The sequence below is a fragment of the Diceros bicornis genome, chromosome 3 (genome assembly GCF_020826845.1).
Source record: "Diceros bicornis minor isolate mBicDic1 chromosome 3, mDicBic1.mat.cur, whole genome shotgun sequence".
Taxonomy (NCBI): domain Eukaryota; kingdom Metazoa; phylum Chordata; class Mammalia; order Perissodactyla; family Rhinocerotidae; genus Diceros; species Diceros bicornis.
In genome coordinates, this window is record NC_080742.1 from 30,094,807 (window position 1) to 30,107,024 (window position 12,218).

The 12,218-nt window shown below is 40.6% G+C and overlaps 1 protein-coding gene across 4 annotated transcripts in view; it reads right to left on the minus strand.

The window, feature by feature from the left end:
- Positions 1-12,218, minus strand: part of CDK6 (cyclin dependent kinase 6) — a 231,180-nt gene that overhangs the window by 63,549 nt on the left and 155,413 nt on the right. For all 4 annotated transcript variants that reach the window (XM_058525559.1, XM_058525575.1, XM_058525566.1 and 1 more), the window contains exon 5: positions 7,789-7,898. In XM_058525559.1, coding sequence (XP_058381542.1) covers positions 7,789-7,898 — 110 coding nt within the window. The remainder of the gene's footprint in view (positions 1-7,788; positions 7,899-12,218) is intronic.

The window sequence follows — 12,218 nt, forward strand, 5'->3', positions numbered from 1 at the left end:
GCCAGGTAACTGTAGGGATACGGGTTCCATTAATAGGAAAAGAGAAGGCAAGAAGAAGAAGAGCTGGTTTGAGGGGTCTGGTGAAGGTGAGGTGTCTGTGAGATGATGGGTGGAGAATCAGTTGATCAGGGAACTGAAATGCGGCTCTGGAACCCATCTGAGGGTTCTCTGCATCTTATCCATACAGAACTGTTTGGGAACATCTAGGTTTGGGAGAAAGGAGGAGAAGAAGAAGTGGTAAAGGAGACAGAGGCCGAGGCAACCTAGGAGTCTGCTCGTCACCAACAGCAAGGACAGGAAGGGTTTCATGAACAGAGCTGTCACAAGATTCAAATGCTGCAGACACCAAGTGAGATGAGAATGGAGAGTTGGCCCCTATCAACCTCTAAAGCAGCAGCTTGAGTGCCAGGAGGACTGTGCAGTCAGATAAGCCTGGGTTCAGAGCCTCTCCTCATCATTTATTAGCTGTGGTTCTCTGTACTAGACAGCATTTTCAGATCTCAGTTTTCTTACCTATAAAATGGGGGACAACAGTACTTCTTTGAAGAAGTTTGGCCATGAAGGGAAGGAGAAAGACTGAGGGTATAGAAGGGGGAGTGAGGTCTTTTCCAGGATGGAGAGATGAGAGCTAGCAGACGAGGAGATTCTGAAGAGGCAAATCAGAAGGATTCTGAAGAGGCAAATCAGAAGGGAATGATGGATGGAGGGAGACTCTAAAAGCAGGGTAGGATCAAGAGCACAGGTTGAGGGATTTCCCTTTTAAGGAAGGAGAATGCATCCTTCTCAGAAATGGGAGAGAAGGAAGAGAAAGGGTGAAGACAGAGGTTTTTGAGTTGAAAGAGTATAGAAGAGCTCACTTTGGATAGCCTCACTCATTTCAATTAATTGGAGATGAGGCTGAATATTGGGTTGGGAGTATGGGAGTAGACTGGGGCTTTCAGGCTGTGGGGGACAGAAAGGGAGGGAATCATAGCATGGGACTGGTCTGAGACCAAGGGAGGGGAGCCGGAGGAGAGGGGATGTGCCCACCAAAAGCCCAGATGACAAGTGCTGAACAAGCATGTGTGCTGCAGCTGCCCTTATTTCTGTCTGTAAGCAGAGCTTTCTATTTAATGGTGGAGCTTTCGGATGATGATGACCCCTAAGGTGCAGTGCCCCTGAGAAGTGAGCAGAGGACCCAAGTTCATCAGAAGGTCACTGAATGCTTAAGTACAAGCTGGGGGACAGGGAGTGTGTAAGCTGAGTGAGGCACCTGAGTTAATCAGAACCCTCAAACCGCTGTCTTCTGAAAGCACTTCCATCAATAACATTTCTTCTTACCCTGTAGTAGCTCAATGCAAAAAAAAAAAAAAAAAAAAATCACCGACCCTGAATGTGACAGGTGATGCAATTAAGCCTGGGGAGAGGGAGTGTGAAAGGAGGGCAAAAGGAAGTTGAGAGGCTTTGGCAGGAAAAATGTCCCCAAGCAGCAGATGGTCAAGAATATCCCCGTTCTCTTCTCAGGGGGACAGAGCATCGAGGGAAAAAGGCCTGGTTTTAGTTACCTTGAAGAAGGAGACTGAGGAGAAGTTCAGGGAAGGGGGGCAACCTGTTGCCACAAAACAGGGATTCCAAGATGCAGAGTAGAAAGGATTAACAGAAGTTGAGAGAGCCAGAGAAGGGAGAAGTGGGCTGCTCAGAATAGGGATAGGACCATGGGAAGAAGTAATGGACCTGGAGCTGTCAGTAAAAGGAAAGCAATGACTTGGGAAGTTGGAGGGAAGGACAAGATGGCAGAATGGTAGGAAGAGTACTCAAAAGATAAAATCTAGTTTGTGGAGAAGACCACAAAACAGGCAGACCCAGGATGCCAGACTGGAGTGACACTGGGTTGGGGAGCTGGAGGGCTGCAGAGCTGCCCCAACAGGGAAAGGCCAGGCCTGACGGTGGCTTCTCAGTATACGTCATGAAAACAAACTCACCTTAAGGTAAGATACACATTAAGAATAAGAGAAATCAGTGTTGATTATATTAAAAAGTACTCATTTGTTCTTAGAACTATCCCGCATGCATTATTCAACTAAGATCAGTTCTTTTCCTGGGTACCATCTTGGGTACTTTTTTTTACTCAAGAAAATGCTTCTTTGGAGTTCTTCCTATTTGGTTGGTTCTTTAAAGAAAAAAGAAAGGTCTAGGAAAATATCCAAGAGATAAGAAATCTCAAGATCCAGCTGAGACTAGGGCTTGCCTTCTGGTGCCCTTGGTGTTCAGGTCAGCCAGTTCAAGACCTCATTTCCCTGATGTCACGAAGGAGAGTGCTCAAATATGGGGAAACACCAACACAGTAACCAATGGGAAAATTGGCAAGGCACTCAGTGACATTTTAAAGACATTTGCTCACAGACCATTCAGCCACAAAGGACAGTTTCACTGTCAGTTTCTCAGTTACTGGGTGTTTAATTCATGGAAATCAATGACGACAAGCCTAGAGAGGCCACCATACATGGGGTAATATAACCATGAAGTCTTGTTTGTTTCCTTCTAACAGTGACTGTATTTATTATATTCTTTCTAGTGGCATTTGGCATTTCTTAGCTAGGAATTAGTAGAGCTGGCAACTCAGAACTTCTAAGAATTACTATCTGTTTACCACAATCTCCATATTCAAAGAATTAGTAGCATGGTTTATTTTTTCAATTTGCATTTTCTTTTTATGACTTTGCTATAACCTGGAAAACCTCATAACTTTCAAACCACAGACAACAGTTTTGACGAGGATCACAAGACAACCGACAGCTACCTGGACAGTTACCAATCGTGAATTTAATTTGGTGTGAAGTTAAAGATCAATCTATCTCATCCATCTGTCCATTTGTCCATCCCATCCTATCCCATCCTCTAAGCTGGCTAGTTGTCCACTGACCAAATTCATAGCAATGTTTTTTAGTATTAAAATATAACTCAATGTGGAATAAAGATGAATTACCCATGGAAGAAGAGTTAAAGAAGGAAGATAAAAAATCCAGCTCTTATCCATTTTTAGAATGCTTCTGTGGGTCAGTGTGAGCGATTATTAAACCCAGATAATAGTGACAGATGGGTATTTAAACTCTCTGGCTCTTTGTCAACCATCTGCCCTAAGACTCTTTTTATTGAGTTCATATTTCCTAGGTATTCCATTTTAGAATAGAAGGCATGCACCTCTTAATAATAATATCACAGAGAACTGGTCAACCTTTCTAATATACAAGAGACTGGAAATCAAAGCTATTAAATGTGTCATTTGCTTCTTGACCTCTCTAAAACATCATTGCTGCTACACTGTAATAATGCATAAAACATTCCAGAAAAAAAAAATGGCCTAGTAGGTAAAACAACAGTATGGGCAGAAACATGGCAGAGCAGAAAAATCAAAGGTTACAGAGTCAGGTGGACCTGGGTTCAAATTTGGCTCTGCCATTTAAGAGCTGTGTGCCCGGGGCCAGCCCAGTGGTGCAAGCAGTTAAGAGCATACGCTCCGCTTCAGCGGCCCGGGGTTCGCAGGTTCGGATCCCAGGCGCGCACCGATACACTGCTTGTCAAGCCATGCTGTGGCGGAGTCCCATATAAAGCAGAGGAAGATGGGCACGGATGTTAGCCCAGGGCCAGTCTTCCTCAGCAAAAAGAGGAGGATTGGCAACAGATGTTAGCTCAGGGCTAATCTTCCTCACACACACACAAAAAAGAGCTATGTACCCATGGACAAGTTATTTACTCTCCTTGTGGAAGGCTCTAGTTCATCATCTGGAAATTGGATAATAGTCCTCAGAATATAGGTTTAATGCGATAATGCATGTGAAGGGACTGGCCCTGGTCTGTCAAATAACAGACAAGTGTTAACTCCCTTTGCTTCTTTTTTTCTCCCTAGGTAACAGAGGATGGTGAGCCTTGCTGACGCATAAATGATTATTCCTTAACGATTTTATATAAAAAACTAGATGTGACCTCTAAGGAAGGTTAATCCTGACTTCTAGGCTTCCACTGAGTCATCTCTCTCCCTCTCGGGGAATAGTCTTCTCATTATACCCATTCTCAGAACCCTACACTTCTTTAAGCACTTACCCAGCTCTGGTTAATTAACTAATCGTGCATGCAATGCCTCTTTTTCCCACTAGGATTTAAGTTATCCTTCTAGAAATGGGTCTTGCATATAGCAGCCACTCAATAAGTTATTTGTAGACTGAATGATAAACCTGTTACAGGGTTTCCAACATGTGACATAGACCATTGGTGATATGAGAGATGATTTCAGGGGTTGAACATGGACTAAGTTTCTTAATAATTTTAATGGTTATATATTTATTTTAGTGTGTATTAGGCAAATAAATAACTGGCTCATCAAATCTATGATTTTATATATTTTTACTTAAGATGAGGCTAAAATAAAAAAGTAAATTGATTTAGGGCAGTAAAAACATTAAGTAAGTATAATTATGATAAGAATATTAAAACAACCACGAAGGTGTTAAAAAAATGACAAAATTTGGGAACTACTGCTATACCAACAACTAGGAACCCAGGCCGGACACATGCCAGGATTCCCAGATTTAGGGTCAGCCTAAGGAAATGAGGGAATCTGCTTTCAGAATCCATGGCTTGTGAATTTCAGCTGGACACTGAAACAGGTGGGTCAACATTGAATGAGGAGGCAAGCTAGAACCAGGTCAAACTAGTAGTTGGACCCCAGAACACATGTGGCATAAGTAAGAAGCATGCACATTCAGATATCTGGGTGTTATCATAGGAAATACCAAACGTGAACTAAGCAGGAACAAGGGTCAGATCCCATGGCCATATTCAATGTCACTGCCAAACTGGCAGGAACTACCTAGGAGACAGGGCACCCGCCCCAGGAAGGGTGTGTGGTAGGCCCAGATTTTTTCACCTTCAGCCTTAAAGGCACACAGGCCTGGATTCTGATATTGCTATCTCCTCCAGGCAACTACTTCTCAACTTACTACCTCTGTGCAAGGCTTCAAGAGAGGGGGTACTTTCTTTTGTGCACATTTTGAAGAGTCAGTGGGTCTCTACCCAACAGACGACTCTCCCAACAAACTGAAGCACAATGTTGCTGCTATCATCACAGAGCCTTTCTCTGAGCCTCCAACATGGAGCGGGCTTCATGGGGTGAAGAGAGGAGTATTCTTGTCTTCTTGGATTGGATCACAGAATGAACTTTCCCATAGAAAAATGTTACAAATAGGATGAATCAGCACAAAAAATGTTTCATATATGTTCCAGGTTATGTAGGATTCTGCAAACTAGCCTGGGAATCAGATTAGCAATTATACTACCACTTCAGTGGGAAAATATTTTAATGTTATAAATTAAAATTCGGGTTGCAATTGTTCCATAGATGGTGACTATCTATACTTAAAAATACAGCAAATTCCTTACTAGTGAATGCTTAAGTACATATCTTAAATTTTATCCTTCTTTTAACATCTTTTAGAAAAATACTGGTTTAATCATCAATTATGGCTGACATTCAAGTCTTGTACTATTGAAAAATAACTGCTCACCTTACCCCCATAACAAAAGAAGGACCCAATCTTTACATTTGAGGACAATTCTAGACACATAAATGTAATTCCAATAAACACTTCTCTAATCAACTCTCAGCTGCACCAAGTTATTCTGCGATTAACTAGAATGACTGTCCTAACTCCCACCCTGCAATATTGATAGTAAACTATTCCTGGTTCTGACCATAAGGCTTTAACCCAATGTCTTCCACGCTTGTCTGATGAAAGAATTACAGGGGGCACTTTCAAAAACAAGAATGCCTAGACCCAACCCGGTAATGAATTAGAATCTCAAAGGAGAGGTCTGGGAGCAACACTTGTAAAGACTGCCTATCCCTGGTGAACCCGTCATCTAACCCAGTGGTTCTTACCCTGGAGGGTGAATTAGGATCACCTGGAGGGCTTGTTAAAACACAGGTTGCTGAGCACCAGCCCAACAGCTTCTGAGCCACTCAGTATGGGGTGGGGCCTGAGAATGTGCGTTTCCCAGAAGGACCCCAGTGATGCTGAGGCTGCTGGTCCAAGGACCACACTTCCAAAACCACTTATTTAGCCTGTTTGGCAAACACTGCAGCTGAATTCAATATGACTTTTCTTCTTTCCTCCTCGGTAGAAAAACAACACTGGATTAGAATCCACAAGACTTCCTTTGGAGTAATACCCCTGCTATTTTTTAGCTGCTTGATGTTAGACAAATAAATTTACCATCGCATCTCAGTTATCTTTTATTATGAGGAATAAAAAGGTAACAGAAGGGAAGAGGTTTGGTCTTATACTTGGCACACAGCAGGCCTGCATTAGACACCTGTGTCCTTTGATTTCCTTGCCACGATCCCCTCCTGTGAGCTACAGATGAATCTGTGAGTTCTAGAAATAGGTCCCAAAATTTATTAGATGCACCACATTTGATTTGGTTAAAACAAACAAACAAACAAGCAAGCAATGGCTGACCACTTCTTTTCCTTGTGAGCTATCATGTAGCTATGTTTTTATATAACATGTCCAATGGGAATATACTCAGCTTCCCAACTCACATTTTCCCATGGAAATAAAAATAGAAAACAGAGAGATTAGATTATGATTAAGTTCTCTGTTTAATTTTGACCAGGCTGAATTTAGTACCCAGGTATGGATTATTTTCCTGGCAGATCTTTATTATACTGTTTGGCTGTTTCTTGTGACCTGAAAACCAAACAAATGAATCACAGACTCTGAGACTCAGAGTGGCCCTGGAGGTCATCTAGCCCACCCACCTACCCTATGAATGCCGCTGAAAACACCTCCAGTGTGTGGTGGTGCAGTCTCTTCTTGACACCCAATGAGAATGCACTATTTTCACGAATCCCAAACTTCTCTTCAGATAACTGTCTCATCATTAGATTTTCCTCCCCTTCTGAGTAAAAATCTTTATTTCTGTAATTTTTGTATCTTTGGTCCTAGTTCTGCTCTCTGTAGGGCCCAAATATGTCTAATCTCTCCTCCACATGACAGCATTTGAAGTAGTCTGAAATAGCGCTGACATCTTCCTTGCCTCTTCCTTTTCAGTCTAAACATTCTGCTTTTTCAACTATTCTCACCATCAGCATTTCCATATACTTAACAGCCCTGGTCTGCCTCCTCTGGACAAAGTCCACCTTGAGGACACTTCCTCACTCACAAAAAAAATACTACAATATGCTTCATGTTTACCGCGTTTTGTCATCACCAACGAAAACAAAATAAACCGTGGGGCCGGCCTGGTTGCGTAGCGGTTAAGTTCACGTGCTCCGCTTCGGCGGCCCGGGGTTTGCAGGTTTGGATCCCTGCAAACGGACGATGCACCGCTTGTCAAGCCAGCTCTGGCGGCATCCCATATAAAGCAGAGGAAGATGGGCACGGATGTTAGCCCAGGGCCAATCTTCCTCAGCAAAAAGAGGAGGATTGGCATTGGATGTTAGTTCAGGGCGGATCTTCCTCACACACACACACACACACAAAACAAAAAAACAAAATAAACCATACGAACGGTGGAGTGTTCCTTTCCAAACAGAGTTTCCAAGAGCTGGCAGCTCCAGTCATACAAAACTACGCTGTCAGGACTGAGAAGGTGGTCTCAGGACAGGCTTGGAAGTGGTAGCCTGAAGTAGGTGGATCTGGACATCACAACTCTACTTAAAACAGAAACGTTATGCTGCCACTTAAATTACTGAAGACCCAAAAAATCTCTTTCCAAGGAAGACAGAGTGAAACAAAAGGTATTTCTTACTTTCTACGAAACATTTCTGCAAATATGCAGCCAACACTCCAGAGGTCCACAGGGGTGGCGTAGCTGGACTGAAGCAAGACTTCTGGAGCTCTGTACCACAGCGTGACGACCTGAAACAGCAAGCAGATCTGAGCGTTACTGAGGAAGACGGCTGTTTGCTTACACTTCTCATCCTGGCTGGTTTAATGCCAAGACTCAGTTCCGAAAGAACTCCTATAATCATACGGGGACACTGAGACAGAAGCAATAAGTAACTAGGACTCATCACTGTCAGGCCAGGAAATTACATCACCCCCCCCCCGGGTTCTCACCTCAGACTCCATGTATCTTACTAGGAAGGTAAAATAACTGAGTTTCAGAAAGCAAAGCAAAAACTTAAAACAAATTATCTTAAAACTATTATTTTTTTAAGGGGCTTAAAAAAACAATACATGGATAACAGGGATGGCAATGATTCCAGCTCAATTCCCAGGTCAGCATTATTGGGAAATCGAAGATGATTCCAGAGGCTGCTGGATGGTGACCCTGAAACCTATAGAGCACCCAGGACAAGTCAAAACTACTCTTATCATGAGACTGTGAAGAATTAAAACAAAGCCTTCAATGCCGCTCTTTTCAGAAAACAAATAAAAAACGAACTTAAGAGAGAATGTATAACCCAATTGTTTACACCGTGTGTAAAAAAGTCATCCAGAGGAAGGGACTGCACAATGGGAAGAACCGCATTTAATACAGAGCAGGGCATAATAATAGATGAAGCAAACACACTATGTCTGCAAGGCTGAGAGGCGAGGAAAACATATCATTAAGGCTTCAGATTTATAAGAGTATATAGGGGTACAAGTGCTTCTTGTTTTAGGGGGGAGCAGATATGCTATGGATGCCTGAAATGAAGATGTATTCTTTATTGTCAGATAAGGAATTCAATACATAAACCTATTACATAAGCATTTTATATTATTCAGATTCCTTTTATTCTTACTTGTTTTGTCTAATTGTACTTTTGTTGACGTCTATCTAAATTTCCTGAAATTCTGCTTTATGTATTTTGATGCTATAGTACTTGGTGCATTAAGACTGCAGTAGCAATTCTCCAAAAAAGGATTGCCGTCAATTTCCTTCTTTCCTTGTATGCACATGCTGTTCCTCCCATCAAGGGATGGAGTTTAATTCACCTTTGAATCTGAGCTGGCCTTAATGGCGTGCTTGACCGATAGAATATGGTGGAAGTAACATCTGAGACCACCAAAGCCCGGTAGCCTGGGCCTTTTTGAATGCTTGCTCTTGCGATGCTTCCTCTTAGAACCCAGTTGCCATGCAGTGAGAAGTCCATAAAGATGTTCCAGTCAACAGCCCCAGCTGAGCTCTCAGCTGAAAGCCATGTGAGTGAGCCATCTTGGACACTCAAGCCCCACTGATCCCCCAGATGACTGTGGCCCCTGCCACACAGAGCAGAAGAAGTGCCCAGCTGAGTCCAGTCAACTCACAGGATTGTGAGTGAGTTTTAAGTTTTGGGGTCAATTATATAGCAACATCTAACTGGAACAAGACTCTTAACTGGTTCCTCCTCTTCATCTCATTTAACACGCTTTGCTTTGAATTCACACAAGCGGTCAAGTTTTGTTTAAGGGATATCTGGTTGATATCTAACGGAGGGATGGTGGTGACGTAATAGAAATTAAAAAAAGAAAACATTCAAACCCACAATACCAAAACAACGTTTTTGCTTATCATTTGGCTCCAATATATCTTTCCAGCATCATCTCCCACAGTACTTCCATATCCCTTACAGCTTAGTCACACACAAGACCACACCACTGGCTCTCCACTCTGACTGTACATCAGAATCATCCATGGGGCTTTTAGAAAAAACATAGGTGTCTGGGCCTTTTTTTTGTGAGGAAGATCAGCCCTGAGCTAATATCTGATGCCAATCCTCCTCTTTTTTGCTGAGGAAGATTGGCCCTGGGCTAACATCCGTGCCCATCTTCCTCTACTTTATATGGGACGCTGCCACAGCATGGCTTGACAAATGGTGCATTGGTGCGCACCCCGGATCTGAACCTACGAACCCTCGGGCCGCCAAAGTGGAGTGTGCGCACTTAACCGCTGTGCCACCGGGCTGGCCCCTCAATCTCTTTTTGAGTCAATTTTGCTAATGATAACAGATTTCCCCATGAAAATCTTTAATCTAGATTTAAAAATGTGTTGGCTTAAATTTGTACATAGTATTTTTTATAATTATTTTAATTCTCATCTGTTTCCTTGGTTTTCTAAGAAAGAGAAAACATTGAGTTTTATTTCCATTTTGGGAGGATTATTGCTTTATTTTATAATTTGTAACTTCTATTTTATCTTTTTAAATTCCCCTTTCCTAGTTTCTTTGATTTTATTTATTTTTGAGATGAAACTTGGATAATTTATTTTCAGTTTTGATTAATAATAGAACATGTAGTTATATACTTTTAACTGAACTTTTCTCATTTTTGTTAATCTTTACATAATATGTAATTTACCTTTAAGCTTCTCTTTAATCTAAGAGTAAACTAATTCAAAAAATAAATTATTTAGAAAAGTGTTTTAAAATTTCCATAGGGTCAGGTTATTTATGGTTATCTTTTAATTGTTGGATTTCTAGTTTTATTGCATTATGGTCAGAGAATGTTAAGTAACCTGTACAATTTCTACTTGGTAAAATTTATTTATTGTTTTCTTTATGACTACATATATACGTGGTTTTTGTTCCATAGGGTATAAGGTGAGTACTTTCTTTTACGTGTAAAGTTCTTTGTTAAAAAGAGTTTGTCTCATACAAATCCTTACTTACATCTTTCTGTACTTTATTTTTCAAACTCTGAAAGAGAATTGAGTTTTTGTTTTCCTTCCCCCAGAATCTCCTTGTATCTCTAAGGATTTCTGCCTTATATACACTGGCCTTATGTTTTTGGTAAATAAAAGTTATGACAACAAAAATATTACGATGATAAGAATTTAAATGATGGTAGACATAAAATATAAAATTAATACACAAATCCTAGTCAGTTACAAGATATAATGAAGAAAGCATCCCATTCACAATAGTAGTAACAAAAATTGTAAAACACTGAGGAATAAAAAAAAAGCACTACCTGTATAAATAAAACAATACACCCAAGAAAACCCCTAAATAAATAGTGAGACAGACCATTACTAAGATGGGAAAAAGCCATATTATAAAGATAATAGCCACTCCTATATTAACACAAAAATATAAGACAATCCAGTGATTTGGGGGAGGAATTTAACTTTGACAATAAGGTGCCTCTGGCAGAATAACACTTAGGAAGAGCCAAAAATAGTCTGAGAAATAAGAATGAGGGAGATTTGCTCTCTGTTACCAAAATACACTCTAAGGCATAGCAAATAAAATGGTAGGTGCTAACAGATGTAAAAAAAATAAAGTCCAAAAAAAGACTGCTACATTTATGGGGTTTAACATTCTTATAGGTGGCTGAATTTCATCTTAGGGGGATTTAAAAAATATACTTCAATATGTGGAAGCAAAACAATTGACCATCTATTTGGAAGAAAATAAGTTTAATCCCTACTTTACATCATGTATAAGAAGAAACTGTATACAGATGGAAGATCTAGATGTAAGAAGTAGAGCTAGAAAAATGTTATTAGAAAAAAACAGAAGTGGACCTTGGGATGTTGAGGCCTTTTTCAGCATGACGGGAAATCGAGAAGCCTGAGATCCAGCTATTTAAAATTAAATCTTCAGCAAACACTATAAATAAAGGCAAAGGACAAATGACAACCTGGGAGAAAAACATCTAAAACAAATTACATCAATAAAACAACACAACAGAAAAATGGATGAAGAATATGAAAAGACAACTGACAAGAAGAAATAACTATCAAAGATACACAACGTTATTAAAAGAAAGAGGAGAGAGAGAGAGGAAGGAAGGAAGGAAGAGAAGGAAGGAAGGAAGAAAGCCATCACAATAAAGAGATATCATTTTTGCCCAACTGGCAGGAATGAACAGAATGACACTATTCAGGGCTGGCCATGGTATGAAAAAACTATTTTAAACTGCAAACTGGCACAACCTTTTTAGATGACAATCTGACAGTATCTATAAAATTAATAGTGCCCATGTTCCTGAACCCGAGTTTCACTTGTGGGAACGTATCCTACAGAAATACTGAGACTAGTATACAAAGACATATTCACAAGGATGTGTACTCCACAATCATTTCCAATAGGGGATTACTATTCACCCATCAAAAAAGAGGAGCTAGTTCTCATCCTGCTCATTCCTGCTCACATAGAAAGATGTCTATGAGATACTATTAAGTGAATAGTAACTTCTGGAACACTGTGAAATACATTCCAATTTTTATTAATAGATTATGTGTGGGTGTAAATATAATCAGCATTTATG